Source organism: Gossypium hirsutum, chromosome A04 (genome assembly GCF_007990345.1).
Source record: "Gossypium hirsutum isolate 1008001.06 chromosome A04, Gossypium_hirsutum_v2.1, whole genome shotgun sequence".
NCBI classification, from domain to species: Eukaryota; Viridiplantae; Streptophyta; class Magnoliopsida; order Malvales; family Malvaceae; genus Gossypium; species Gossypium hirsutum.
In genome coordinates this window covers 87,205,253-87,221,576 of record NC_053427.1, presented here as the reverse complement: position 1 = coordinate 87,221,576, position 16,324 = coordinate 87,205,253, and the positions used below count along the sequence as shown (strand labels likewise).

The 16,324-nt window shown below is 34.1% G+C and overlaps 1 protein-coding gene across 1 annotated transcript; it reads left to right on the top strand.

Moving 5' to 3' along the window:
• Positions 1 to 7,625: 7,625 nt before the first annotated feature.
• Positions 7,626 to 15,848, top strand: LOC107898698 (xanthotoxin 5-hydroxylase CYP82C4). Its single transcript, XM_041111685.1, is given in 4 exon segments — positions 7,626 to 7,661; positions 14,179 to 15,133; positions 15,213 to 15,642; positions 15,645 to 15,848. Coding segments are annotated over 3 exon segments (1,542 nt in total). The 5' UTR covers positions 7,626 to 7,661; positions 14,179 to 14,209; the 3' UTR covers positions 15,833 to 15,848.
• The last annotated feature ends 476 nt before the right edge of the window (positions 15,849 to 16,324 follow it).

Below are 16,324 nucleotides of genomic sequence, written 5' to 3'. Positions count from 1 at the left end.
GATCCTAAGTCTCAAGTTGAAATAGAATAGTCAACTGGTGAAGGCGAACCAGGAGCTGATATAGGACTAGTTGGAACTACTCTTGGTAATGTTTGCTCGAGCTCCGCGTTTGATCAAAGATTACTTGAACATGTGGAGGCAGAAATAGCTGAGTATCTGATGTCCATGAAGGGGTCCTTCAAATTGAGGGGAGTGTAGAAAGTTGTTAATAAGCAGTTAGTTATAATAGAGTTAGAAGGATATTGTATATAATGTAAAGCTGTAACATTATTGAATGATGAATTGATTCAGCCATTCTTCATCTTAATTCTTTGCTGCTGTTTGAACATAATATATAGCATTCTCTGTTTAGATTTAGTTGATGGATCACAAACGAAGACGACCATTTTAACAATGTAACAGAAGAAGAAGAAGAATGCTACCCTGCTTATTACCAGACGACCCGATTGCTTATTACTTTGATTTAAATTATTAGCATAAGTATATAACTCAATAATTAGATTAAATTCGTATTTTAACTAATTAGAATTAACGAAAATTTGATACCCAAGCTACCATTGGAGTTTATTAAGATAAACAGGATGACCGTATGCACAAAAAAGAAGAGCCATGAAGTCCTAAGGTGCCAATGTAAGAGAAAAAAGAAAATCCCATTTAAAATAGAACTACAACACAATCATTAAACATTACTAATCCTGAGAAAATGATAAACAAAAGCATTTTGCATTTTCCCAGAAATTAAAAACAAACAAACAATGCACAAAACAAATATTAAATTCACATATATATATATTATGAAGCTCCACGGGTAGCATTTCTTTCATTTGTAGACGCTTATGAAGCTCACCGCCTCATTTCGAGTCTGTGGGTGGCGTTATCCCCTTCTCCGGCATAAACAGTGACCACTGCTTCCCTATTTTGTCCAACAAATCTGTGCCACTCATCGCCATAGATGCGATACCTGCCTCCGTGAGGTCTGCAACGAAATCTGAACCGTCGAGACCCTACTGCAACCGTGAAAACATTTGGAAGTGGAGTGTCAACATCCCACCCTGCTGCATGCTGTGTTGCAAGAGTAACGGTCCCTATCTCCGCCATTTCTTCAGCTCCCCTAATAGGATATGTCTATGATTGCACTTCACAAATCAACTCTTAATTGTGTGTGATTGAATAAGGAGTGGGGTTAATTTATCACCCACCATGGGATGGGGGGTTTCACCACCTCTACTTGCTCGATGAAGCATTCTTGCATTGCGTGAAAAAGGCTAAATATCTTGTGGCATTCTTGCAAATACTGCAAATCTTTCTAGTTTCTTTGTTTTGGTCATCGCGAGAAGGACAACTAGATGTTCAACCTTAATTCACTTGGTCAAACAGCTAGCCTCAATTTGCTAGTGTTGCGCAAAGCTTTTTCTCAATCGACAGATAAAATCTCAGAGTGAAAGAGATATGGGAGGCTCACCAGCTTGGTCGAGAGATGGTGAGTTTCCAAAGCCATTATAATTGTTATGTTAAAGCTCAAGTAGAACACGCCAAAAAACATGGAGCGCGAGTTTCATTTTTCAACGCTTCATATATATAATATAGTATCCACAGACGAGACAACCTCAATAATTTCTACTAAAGGAAAAATTGTTGAATACTTTTCATTTTCAACCAACAAAATTAGTTGTTTGACGGAAGGATTTTGCGACAGTGACAGCCACGTGCTTAATTTGCTTGCCCTTAACTCTTCCCACTGAATATTAAATTCGACCATGTAGTATTTTGGTTCTTGGGTTGCACGTCACTGTAATAACATATATGACCATATATATGTACATATTGCACCATCGCTTCTCCTCTTCTGGTCATGTTGTGAGAGCATGAGTAAGTGAGCCAGCTAACTTTGAGAAGAATGGTATAATCTAAGATAATGGAAAATGATTTTTTGTTTAGAAGTTTAGATATTAAAATTTGATTCGTAATTAGTCTGAGCAAAGTTAGAAATTTTATTTTGGAGGTAGAGATACAATTATAAAAGTTTGGAGTGAATAAAGTTAAAAAAGTGAGCCAGCTAACTTTGAGAAGAATGGTATAATCTAAGATAATGGAAAATGATTTTTTGTTTAGAAATTTTAAAAGTTTGGAGTGAATAAAGTTAAAAATATTGGAGGCCAAGATACCCCTCAATTTATATATTTTTAATCAAGGTAAAAGTATTTTAAAAGCCCATGTACTATAACCCAGCTTAAATTATGGTCTTATTATTGAAAAAAATGAGCAAATTGGTTCCGATGAATGAGTAAAATGGTCTTTGGTTAAAATTATGCCATTAAATTTTTATTTTGTGTGTTACATATATAGTATAATAACAAATTTAACCCTCAACCTTTGCATCTTTTTTATTTATACTCTACTATTTTATTTGCAACAAATTGTCTCCAACTTTTTATTTCTAATTTATCACTATTTTATATTATATTTTCATGTAAGTGAAAAATACAAAAATTCAAAAAAAAAAGTTAAAAAAATTATAATCCCAAACATTATTAAAAATAGAAATAAAATAAAAATCCCAAGGAATTTCAATTTTTAAAATTTTAAACATTTAAAAATTTTATATAAAAAGGTGTTAATTTTTATTTACCAAAATAGAAAATTCAAGTAAAATGGTGTGTATGTATAAACTTGGTCAAATAGTGAGTATATAGCGTGATATTTGGCAACGTTTTCACCAAACAGAGAAAGCCTCTGCAATAACGAAATCTCTCGCAACCTTTAGCTTGAGAGGTGCGATGCTCATTTTTCAAACCCTTTTTTAATATAGGTTAAATTCCACTTTGTAGAAATCATGGATTTAGTCCATATATTTTAATTTATCAATTTTAGTTTTTGTACCTTTTAAATTTATCAAGTCTAAATAATAACAGTTAAATTTATTTAGTTAAATTCAATTAATATGCATACAATTGTAAATTTAGGAGTTTGAGCTCCATTATAGACATATAGCATTCTCTATTTAGATTTAATTGATGGATTACAGAAGAAGACAGTTTTTTAACAATGCAACAGAAAAAGAAGAAGAAGAACGCTGCCTGCCATGAAGTTGTAAATTGAGCAGACAGTTAATACTTATATATTTTTTGAAAGAAAACCAGAAACCATGATATACTTCATCCCTTAAGCAAATAAGCTCTCTCTCTACCCTGCTCTCACCCACACTCTGTTGAAGTTCTCACCGTCTTGTTTAGCATAAAGAGTGAGCCTAGCATGGACCCTTGGTCCAACAAAGTCGCTCCATGCACTGCCACTGATGCACTGCATGCCTCCTTCAATCCGGCAGCATTCAAACCGCCACCATTGATTCTCGTCTTCCGTAACCCTTAAAACAATCCGGCCAGCAGGAAGTGTACCGCTACGATCACGAAACTTCCACCTTAGTACATGGCGTGCTTCAAGATTAACTTCGTCCATGATCACCTCCATTTTTTCAACTCCACTAATACAACTCTTTTCTCAAAACTCAGAAGAATAATGTAATGTGATTGCACTGGCAACCCTTGAGTGTGTTTTTTATAGCTGAACCAACCGGCTCTACTTAGTCGAGGCTACAATGAAAAATGCATGTTAAACAATGTACATTTATCGCGATTAAATGCTCACTACATTCTTTCTACTCCACTGTTTTGTTTTAGTGATTGCAAGAACTAAAATGTCGACAACCTTAAAGTTTTCATGCGTATCATATCATTTTATAGCGTGATTTGGCTTTCAAGTATTGCGCAGCTTTTTTACCCAACAGTGAAAGCCTCACGAGACCGCTCCATAGCTTGCTTGAGAAATCTCTAAAGCCTTCTACTTTTTTATTTTAAAGATGAAGAGATTCGCCCAAAACACACGAGTGAGTGCCAGGTTCTTTTTTAATTATGTATGTATAGTCCACAGATAAGACACAACCTTAATTTCTACTAAAGGACAGAAAAAGGGCTGACGTACGATTGAATAGGTTTTCTTTATTATCATCAATTTGTTTAATTCAAAGATATTGCGGCGGCAGTGAGTGAGGTTATAATCCAGAAGGTTCTGTTTTGGTGATTGGGAGAACTAAAATCTCGATACTCATCCTTAAAAGTTTTCTTGCATGTCTGCATATCGTAATCTGTAATAACGCGAGATCGCTATCTTGGTAGTGAGATGCTTAAAAATCCCCAAAGCCATTTCTTATTATTATTATTATTATTATTATTTTAGAGATGAGGTCTGCTGTAGCCTTCAAAAAAATAAAACAGGGGTTCGAGATTCATGTTTTCAAACTCTGTTTTCATATATATCGCGCAACTATTTCGCCCGACAGAGAAAACATAGGAGATGACGAATTTATAAAGCTGAGGTTTGGTTGGATTTAGGCGCAGAAGTGCGACTTTGTGGTTTTTTTTTTTTTTTAAATTTAGGGTAAACTGTATAATTGGGTCACCCAACTTATATATATTTTTATTTTGCGCACCAAAAAAAGTTTTTATTTAGGCACTACCATTTAAAACCCGAGCTTTTACATGGAAAAACTTCGATTTCATATCCGTACCTAAATAATTTGACTTCATATAAAAACTTAAGTTTTGTTTGCTAAAAAGATTATCTAATTCTAAAAAAAAAATGACTAAAATGAGTGTACAATAACATTGAATTAATGGTAACGGATAAGAATGAAACACTTTTAAATGGTAGTGCTTAAAGTGCAATTTTTTTTCGTGCCTAAACGAAAACTTGTGAACGTTGGGTGACCGGCTGTAGAATTTACCCCTTTAATTTATTGTACAAGTCCATGTGCTATATTCCATATTAAATCCTTGGTCCTATTATTAAAAAAATAGGTAAATTAGTCCCTGCAAATTAGATGAATGAGCAAAATGGTATTATGTTAAAATTATGCCATTAAAATGCTTATTTTGTGTGTTACATGTATGGCATAATAACAAATTTATCCCTCAACCTTTACACTTTTATTGAATTTAGCCCCCTACTATTTTATTTGCAACAAATTGGCTCTCAACTTTTAATTTCTAATGCATCACTATTTTATCTTATATTTTTATGTAAGCGAAAAATACAAAAATATAATGGAATTGATGTAGTTTAGTTCCACAAGTTCGAAGATGTATATGTCCTTTAATTCAATATGGGAAGCAGAGTAACAAGCATGTTTATGTTCCACCATCAGTTTCCCAAAGCTATGCCGCTCTATTCTTTAATTATACTCAAAAAGTCAACCTGCACTGCATGTTGTCTAAGTGTAATGCAGGTTGACTTGTTGAGAATTGCGGTATAACCTTGGAATTTGGCATAAGACATTATATTTCGCGTTCCTCAGTGGCCATGCTAACATAGATGTTAGGGGTCAAAACATTAATATATCACTCTTGACTTTTGGTTCCCGAAATGTCTCTGTCTGTACTACACGTACCTAATCCGATAGTCTAAGTTTGAATCATAATTGTAAAAAAATAAAAATAAAACCACAAACAAGATAATATATGAAATTTTAATATATATACCCTCGATTTTATATTTTTACTAGGAATAGTTCTGCGAGATGCATGGATTGGATTGTAAAATATTAAATTTCTTTAAATAATAATAGAAGAATATAACAATCAAAATCATGTAAATTTTATGGAAAACAATAACGTTACGATTAATTGTCCTTAGTTATTCATTTTTGAAATTGATAAAGATTAAAATTTTTTATTTTATTTTAAATGTATCAATTTATTTAATTCCTAAATTGAGAAGGACTGAAGAGATATTTTACCATTTATTTTCAACCAACAAAAAGATAGTCGTAAAATTGCGACAGTGATGGTTTACATTTACAACCAATGCTTTGCTCGCTCTTCGACATTAGCCGCAAAATACTTGATTTTTGGGTTTGAAAACGCACGCAAAATTGTTGCTTATTAATATTGACAATATGTAGAGGTTTTAATGGGTCGGGTCGGGTCGGGTTGGGCCATATAAAGTTAGACCAATTTTTTAAGTTTGAGTCAAACTTGAATTGGAAAAATAGGTTTTTTTTTTCCAAATTCAACTCTATTAAAAAAATAAACTTAGACCAGACTTGATCTGTTTATATTTATTTTTTTAATATTATTTTTATTTAAAAATATAATATATTAAATGCATTAAAAATGTTAAAATAAAAGTTTTCTAACCCATTAAAAATACATTAAAGAGTGTTAATATTAAATATATATAATAAATATTTTATTGTATTAAATATAATTTTTAAAATTTTATATTTTGGGTTGGGTTATTTAATTGGGCAAGTTTTTTTATGTTTTGAGTAATGAGTTTAATTGTTATTGAGTTAGTAATTTAATATAAATATATATAATTATTATTTAACATATATAATTAATTAATACAATATTTTTTATAACATAATATATTCATGTCAAGTTTAAGTAAAAAAATTTTGTCCATGGCCTAACTTGACTGGCATCGACATTGTTGTCAGTGCATGAGGACATGATAATAACCTATTTAAGGGTTGGGAAGGGATTGTGGGTAATTCTAGGCATATTATAAAAAAATAACAGATATGATAATAACCTATATGAAATTAATGTTCAAAAATATTTATCTAATAATAATTTATTAAGAAATAAATCAATACACCATAATAATTTCATTTAATATTAAAAATATATAACTTAAATTTAATTTTTTTAATTATTTTCTTCAAAATATTTAAATTCTCTTTATTTTTAATACCTAAATTGCCTCTATTTCTAATTTCTAAACCCTAAATTTTTCTAATGGCTAAAGGGGAGTTTGTTTTATATATTATATAGATTTACTTTTGTAAATTCACACTTAAATCTGGGCTTATAAAGTAATGAATGTATTCACTGTTAGAGCAAGTGAAGTTGTTTCAACATTTTGTAGTTTGGACTATCACTAAACTTGCTGGCCCATATTTCTCATTTTCAACCCCAACAACCATTGGCATGGATGATTAAATCGAGTTAAATCGAGAAAAAGATTGAATTAATTAAATTGATAAGTCCTATTTATTATTTTAATTTAATTTAAAATACGTCAATTAAAAACATTGTTGACAATATAAGTAATTCTAAGTTAAACACACACAAATACATGTATGAAAAACCACAAATATCAAATTATTACAACATGAACTGTTCAAAAATCACAAAGTAAAATCAAATCATTACAATATAATCAAAATAAAAACTAATAGAATTCAGACTAAAGCTAACAAATTGGACGAAAACACACATAAGGCTTTAAATTTATTTCATGCACCCACAATTTTAAGTTTATTATGTTATGGGTAATTATTTGATACGCTAAAAGCGAATTAAGGGTGTAATAAATATTATAATTTTAAATTTTATTATATTATGGGCAATTTATAGAATTAGTTTTTAAAGGTTTTTTTACTACATTTTACAATATACTTGATAAGGAGATTCTACCAACCGCCTAGCTCTGTCAAAAAATCATTGTAACATTTAAATAATTCAGATGACAAGTCAATTTTTGGCTTTAAATAGCCTCGTGGCTACATGATAATAGAGAGAGCTCGAGCAAAGTTGGGAAGCTCAAGGCAAGGGGAGAAAAAAAGGAAAGAGAGGAGAAAGAGAGAGAAGCTCTTGATGGTATTATATTTTTTACCTTATAAGTTGTTTTGATTTCAGTTTTATTTGTATATCGTTTTAAGGTTTTCTTAATGACAAAAAGAAAAATGTTTTGGGTAAAGGTTTCATCCATTTTTATTAAAATTGGAGTAACTGACATAATAACCAAACAGTTACATATCGCGTGCCCGTGTATCTCATTTTGACATATAAGGATCAGTTTTTAATAATAGAAATGGATGAAATTTTTAACAAGAGGATTAGTTTGCGCTTTGATCTAATGTACATAGACTAATTTACTCACTTTTTAAATAGACGAGATAAAATGCAATCCAATTTTTAGTACAAAAACTTTTATAGTACTTTTATCAATGATTTAAGTTTGATTATGTGATTTCTGGTTTTTCTTGTTTGTGTATGTTGCGCAGAAGCGTGTGAAAGAGTAAAATTATTGTACTGAAAAATCACACTAAGTTCAATTCCCAAGAAAGAGAGGTAGATCACGAAGATCACTTAAATACCAAGTCTTTCCTAGGCAGAATATCCCTCTATCGTAATTTAATAGCACAATAAATCACTACAATCACATTCACAAAATATGCAAAACAAATAATAAAGAACACCAGAATTTTAACGAGGTTCAGCAAATTTTGCCTACGTCCTCGGGCACTACCAAATATATTTCACTCCAAAAATTACAAGTGAAATTTACAAATAGAGAGAGAGAATAATGCCTTAAGTAGAGAATGGCAATTATGGGATGAAGAAAGTAAGCAATGGTTAGGCCTATTTATAGTTGAGGTTCAAGGATCAACTTGCAATGTCCCTATACAATTAGGGACCAAAATTGCAATTATCCCATGCCAACTTTTAACCCAACTTGCCAACCAATATTACTTTCTACTTTCGGTGCCCACCCCATTTGACTTTTCAAACAATGGTGGGTTCCAATAATCTCCACCTTGAAGATTTGATTACGATAATCTTATCTTCACACAATTCTTTCTGCTTTTGACAACAATACTTGATAGTGCCTTCTTCAACTGTTAAACTTGCAGGATATTAATCAAGTTCAAACAATGTTCGAACTTGGTTGCTTGTTACCACCTTGGTCATCATATCTGCGGGATTATCTGCAGTCTCGATCTTCTGAAGACAAATTTTCCCCTCCTCAATAATTTCCCGCACAAAATGGAATCGTACGTCGATATGTTTTGTACGTGCATGATAGACTTGATTCTTTGCTAAATGAATAGCACTTTGACTATCACAATACACGTTAATATGCTCCTGAACCAACCCCAAGGTTTTAGCCATACCTTGTAACCAAATAGCCTCCTTTACAGCCTCTGTTACAGCCATGTACTCGGCTTCTGTGGTTGACAATGCAACTGTAGACTGTAGTGTAGACTTCCAACTTATTGGTCCTCCAGCAAGTGTAAACACATAACCGGTGGTTGATCTTCGCTTGTCCAAATCACCGGCATAGTCAGAATCAACGTACCCAATAACACCTTTACCAAGTGTATTATCCTGCTTGAACAGTAATCCAACATCCACGGTCTTCTGAATATACTGTAGAATCCATTTCACAGCTTGCCAATGTCCTTTTCCAGGATTATGCATATACCTGCTCACTATACTAACTGCCTGTGAAATGTCGGGTCTTGTACACACCATTGCATACATCAAGCTATCCACTGCATTAGAATACGGAACTTGCAACATGTATTCTCGTTCCGTATTCGTCGAAGGAGATAGTTGTGCAGAAAGCTTGAAATGAGAAGCCAACGGGGTACTTACAGGTTTTGTCTGCTCGTTCATGCCAAACTGCTGTAGTACCTTTTTCAAATACTGCTTCTGAGACAAGCTAACTCTATCATGAGCTCTATCTCTCCATATTTCCATGCCGAGAATCTTTTTAGCTTCTCCTAGATCTTTCATCTCAAACTCGAGATTGAGTTGAGTCTTCAATCTTTCAATCTCAACTTTGCTCTTAGATGCTATTAGCATATCATCAACATATAAGAGCAAGTATATGAAAGTTCCTTCTTGTAGCTTCTGAAAATACACGCAATGATCAAATTTACTTCTTGTGTACCTTTGCCCTTTCATGAACTGATCAAATCGCTTGTACCACTACCTCGGAGATTGCTTCAATCCATAAAGCGACTTTGTCAGTTTGCAAACCCAATTTTCTTTTCCAGCAACCTTGAATCCATCTGGCTGAGTCATATAGATTTCCTCTTCCAAATCACCGTGTAAAAACGCGGTCTTCACATCAAGCTGAACTAGTTCAAGATCATATTGCGCAACCAAGGCTAGCAAAATCCGAATAGACGAATGCTTCACAACTGGAGAAAACACTTCATTGTAGTCTATTCCTTCTTTCTGAGCGTAACCCTTTGCTACTAATCTAGCCTTGTATCGAATTTCATTTTTATCAGGAAATCCTTCCTTCTTTGCATATACCCATTTGCATCCAATTGCCTTCTTTCCCTTGGGTAGTGTCACCAACTCCCAGGTCTTATTTTTATGAAGAGACTGCATTTCTTCATTCATTGCTTGCTTCCACTTTACACCATCAGGGTTACTTATTACTTCTGTGTAAGTAGAAGGAACATCATCATCTGTAATTGGAAGTGCATAGGCCACTATATCATCAAAGCGAGCAGGCTTACGAATCTCTCTTCTTGGCCTTCTATATGCAATTGAATCTTGTTGCTGTAGAGGTTCTTGGGTAGGAACCTCTTCATCATTTGTCCCTTCAATATTAGCTGGATCATCGTTAACCTTTTCAAGCTCCACCTGCTGCAAAGTACTACTGGTTTTGTCATCCTTTTGTGAATCCTTGTACTTCAACATGGTTGATTCATCAAAAGTCACATCTCTACTGAAAACAATCTTCCTTGTATTAGGACACCAGAGACGATATCCTTTTACTCCATCAGTTATACCCAAGAATAATGTTTTCTTTGCTTTTGGATCTAACTTAGATTCTTTTACATGATAATATGCAGTGGAACCAAATACATGCAAAGAATCATAATCAGTAGCAGATTTACCAGTCCACATCTCCATAGGAGTTTTTCCATTTATTGCAGCTGATGGCAAACGGTTAATTAGATGGCACGCATATGTAACTGCCTCAGCCCAAAATTCTTTGCCCAATCCAGCATTGGATAACATACATCGAACTTTCTCTAGTATAGTTCGATTCATTCGTTCTGCCACCCCATTTTGCTGTGGTGTATCCCGAACAGTGAAGTGTCGCACAATGCCCTCATCTTGGCATACTTGTAGAAATGGATCGTTTTTGTACTCAGTACCATTATCTGATCGAAGTCGTTTGACCTTTCGACCAGTCTGAATCTCCACCATCTTCTTCCATTTCAGAAATGCATCCAAAACTTCACTTTTTCTTTTCATTAGATACACCCATACTTTTCTTGAATAATCATCAACAAAAGTAACAAAATAGTGCATACCTCCCAAAGAAGCTACTTTGGTAGGTCCCCACACATCACTGTGAACGTAGTCCAGAATTCCTTTCGTATTGTGAATTGCTGGACCAAATTTTACCCTCTTCTGCTTGCCCAGAACACAATGTTCACAGAATTCCATTTTGCAAGAATTTGCACCTTTCAATAAGCCTTGCTTCACCAATGTCTGCAAAGCTTTTTCACCAGCATGTCCCAATCGCATATGCCATAATCTGGTAGCCTCTGAATCTACATCTTTTGTAGAAACTGTTGATGTTGATCCAATAACTGTACTTCCATTTAAAAAATACAAGTTATTTCTTCTTGTGTCTTTCATCACCGTCAGTTGCCCAGCTACTACTTTTAGTAATCCATCTCTCAAAGTGATTGTGAGCCCTTTAGATTCTAGGACACCTAATGAGATGAGATTTTTCTTCAGGCTAGGTACGTAGTGAACATCTGTCAAGACTTGGATTGAGCCGTCGTGATTCTTCAATTGGACTGTACCCACTCCCATTGTCTTACAAGCACTATCATTGCCCATAAGAACAATTCCACCTTCTAGCTCTTTAAGACTAGAAAACCAGTCCTTATTAGGACACATATGGTAAGTACATCCTGAATCCAAAATCCACTCATCCGTTTGACATGCCATTGCCATGCCAACCAAGCTAAAGTCTGACTCCTCATCATGCTCCGCTACACATGCATTAGAAATAGCCTTGCCCTTTTGTAGCTTAGGACAATTCTTTTTCCAATGCCCTTTTTCACGGCAAAAGGCACATTCATCTTTGGCGGGTCTCCCTTTGGACTTTCCCCTTCTACCAGATTTGCTGCTGTGTGAACGACCTCTTACTGTTAAGACTTCTGCAGTTGTATCTTTGTGATCTCTTTTATCTTTCTTTCGAGTCTCAGATCTATACAACGCACTACAGACTGCATCAAATGTGATCGTGTCCTTCCCATGAAGCAATGTGGTGGTAAGATGATCATATTCATCAGGAAGGGAATTCAACAACAATAATGCCTGGTCTTCATCTTCAAATTTCTCATCCAAATTTAGCAAGTCTGCTAAAATTTTATTGAATGAGTTCACATGGTCATTCATCGACATACCGGGTGCATACGTGAATCGATAAAGTTTCTTTTTCATATAAAGCCTATTTTCAAGACTTTTCGTTAGAAACTTTTCTTCCAGTGTATCCCATAACTTCTTCACTGATGTCTCCCTCATGACAGAGTACTTCTGCTCTTTGGCCAAACATAGGTGGATTGTACCACATGCCTGTCTATTGATCTTGGCCCACTCCTTGTCATCCATCTTGTCAGGTTTTTCTTCAAGGGCTATATCTAGCTCTTGCTGACATAAGACATCCAGGATCTCACATTGCCACATACCAAAATTATTGGTACCGTCAAATTTCTCTACTTCAAATTTTGCATTTGTCACAGTAGTCCTTGTTGATGACGATGCTGCTACCATTTTTCTCCTCAATCCCAACTACTGTATACGTGAACAGTACCGTATACGTGAATAGTGTCGTATACGTGAATAGTACCGTATACGTGAATAGTACCTTAAACGGTCGTATTCCCCAAGTACGAACCTGGCTCTGGTACCAATTGTTGCGCGGAAGCGTGTGAAAGAGTAAAATTATTGTATTGAAAAATCACACTAAGTTCAATTCCCAGGAAAGAGAGGTAGATCACGAAGATCACTTAAATATCAAGTCTTTCCTAGCCAGAATATCCCTCTATCGTAATTTAATAGCACAATAAATCACTACAATCACATTCACAAAATATGCAAAACAAATAATAAAGAACACTAGAATTTTAACGAGGTTCAGTAAATTTTGCCTACGTCCTCGGGCACTACCAAATATATTTCACTCCAAAAATTACAAGTGAAATTTACAAATAGAGAGAGAGAATAATGCCTTAAGTAGAGAATGGCAATTATGGGATGAAGAAAGTAAGCAATGGTTAGGCCTATTTATAGTTGAGGTTCAAGGATCAACTTGCAATGTCCCTATACAATTAGGGACCAAAATTGCAATTATCCCATGCCAACTTTTAACCCAACTTGCCAACCAATATTACTTTCTACTTTCGGTGCCCACCCCATTTGACTTTTCAAACAATGGTGGGTTCCAATAGTGTATATATATAAATATATATTCATTATTATGGATATTTGATGATTTAGATATTTTAGTTTTTGTATGTTTTAATATTGGATGATTTCTGTAATTTTATATAAAAAATATAAATAACAGAAAATATAAAAAGAATGTTAGATTGAATAATATTAAAAGGATTAAAAAAAATTAAAAAGAGACATTAATTTCACGAAAAAAATGGGAATAACAGAAAAGTGAATATTTTATGCTAGATCCTTAAACGTTTTTGCTTCTTGTTTTTTAGTCCTCAAAATTATCATATTTTTCTCAAATACTTTTCAAGTTGATTTTTTATTTTCATCCGAAAGGGAGTTGTGAAAGAGATCAATTAACTTTTATTTAGAATAAAACTTTGTAATAAAGAAAAGTATGATAAATTTATTGGTTTACTTTTGAATTAAAATTTTATTATTATGTGCATAAGTAAAAATATGGTTGATTGATATGTATCGATTCTCGATAAAAATTAAATGCTGGTAAAAGTATCATTGAAAACATGTACTAGGAATTAAATTGCATTTTGACATTTCAATTAAAAATGGACAAATTAGTCATTGTACATTAGATTATAAAACAATTTGGTCTTTTTTTATTAAAAATTTCATCTATTTATACGGTTAAAAACAGCGTGGTTGATGGAATAACTAATCAATGATGCGTAGCATACTATATATACCTCATGTCAACTCATATGGATCAATTTTTAACTGTTGAAATGGATAAAATTTTTAACAAAAAAATTAGTTTACCGTTTAATTTAATATACATAAACTAATTTACTCATATTTGATTGAGTGAAGGGAACAAAATACATTCTGATACCTAAAACAAGCAAAAGATAAACTAAACCATTATGATTGGCCCTTCATGCAGCAAATTGGTTCATTTCATTGAAACACACGCTATGGAATTTCAAGAACAGCTCCATTTTGCACTTGCTTTCACCATAACCATTGCCATATCAGTGGTCACCATCCTCGTTAAAGGCAACAAGAGACAAAAGAGGAGACCCCCAGAACCAGATGGGGCATTACCTTTTATTGGTCATCTTCATCTTTTTGGAAAAAACCAGCTGCTACATAGGATATTTGCAGACATGGCTGACAAGCATGGACCGGCCTTCTTGATCCGTCTCGGGGTTCATCGAGCACTTGTGGTGAATAACTGGGAAGTTGCAAAAGAATGTTTCACGACCAACGATAAGGTCTTCTCCACACGTCCAAAGTCCATAGCCGTAAAGTATATGGGGTATGACTATAAGATGTTAGGCTTCGCTCCTTACGGACCTTATTGGCGTAATATGAGGAAACTAGCAATAGTTGAGCTCCTCTCTAGTCGTCGGCTCGAGTTACTCAAGCATGTTCGCGACATTAATGAAATCGGTAGCTTTATAAAGGAATTGTATGAGCAATCGGTGAAAAACGGAGGCGTTGCTCTTTTGGAAATGAAGGAGAGAATTGGTGACTTAGCAACCAACATTATAGTCCGGATGTTTGCTGGCAAAATATATCATGGTACTAGCGAGGAATCGAGACGATTCCAAAAGGCCTTGAGTGATTTCTTTTATCTGGCAGGGTTGTTTTTGGTCTCGGATACGATTCCTTCTCTCGGTTGGCTTGATATTGTGATGGGGAACATAGGCAAAATAAAGAGGACAGCAAAGGAGTTGGATTTTGCAATAGAAAGCTGGGTAAACGAGCATCGCGAACGGAGGCTCGACAGAGGCATCGAAGGGAACCAAGATTTCATTGATGTCATGTTGTCTATCATGGATGAAAACAATGTACCAACTCAAGAGGCTGATGTTACCATTAAAGCTAATTGCCTGGTATGTTATTAATTGTTAAGTAGAATCCTGTAGTTTATAGGCTATAGCATTATCTTTGATTGGGGTATGGTGATTGTAGACTCTTGCCCTGGGTGGCATCGATACAAACGTGGCCACACTTTCATGGGCGATCTCCTTGCTATTGAATAACCGCCATGTTCTAAAGAGGGCTCAAGAAGAACTTGACATCCATGTCGGGAAGCAACGACAAGTGGAAGAATCAGACATAGCTAACTTGGTATACCTACAAGCCATTATCAAGGAAACAATGCGGTTATACCCGGCGACGCCAGTATCGGTAGCAAGAGAAGCTACGGATGACTGCACCGTAGCCGGTTTCCACATTCCGGCAGGCACTCAACTGTTGCTTGACCTGTGGAAGCTACACCGTGACCCCGGAATTTGGCATAAGCCATTAGATTTCCTCCCTGAGAGATTCCTCAGTGACCATGCTAACATTGATGTGAGGGGTCAAGATTTTGAGCTTATACCATTTGGTGCTGGTAGAAGGATTGTCCTGGTATCACTTTCGCCCTTCATTTCCAACACTTAGCTTTGGCTCGACTGCTTCATGGATTCGAATGGGGAGCGGTCTCGGATAAAGGCGTCGACATGAGTGAAAGGCCCGGAATAATTGTTCCTAAAGCTACACCATTAAAGGTTACTCTTACACCAAAGTTGCCTTCTGTATGTTATTAGTAAGCTTGCGTCCAATAATGTGATCTCATGAATAAAATTACGAATTTAGAAGGTAAGTGTGTATTTAAAATAACTTATAATAACACCACTTATGTATGTAATTAAAATAAAAAATTAGTTTAACTTGTGTTGGTCTTATAGTCAGAATGTTTATCGCCCTAGGTATAGTGTGGGTTCGAGTTACATTAATATTGTTGTTATTAGAACTTTATCTTATTCTTGTAACTCACCAAAATAAAAAAAATAAAAAATGTTTAAACTAGTTTATATTCTCATAAGATACATGTGTCCATTGTGTATATTCAATTCATAATATTTTATAACAATAGTTTTCCTTTTTAAATTTAATAAATATTTCAAAAAAATCATTAATAAATTGAAAAATTAATGTAATTATAAAATTATTATAAAAATATTTAACTAATTTAAAATCAGTTACTTAATTTTAAAACATTTAATATTAAAATAATACAAAAATTCATCATATATTAT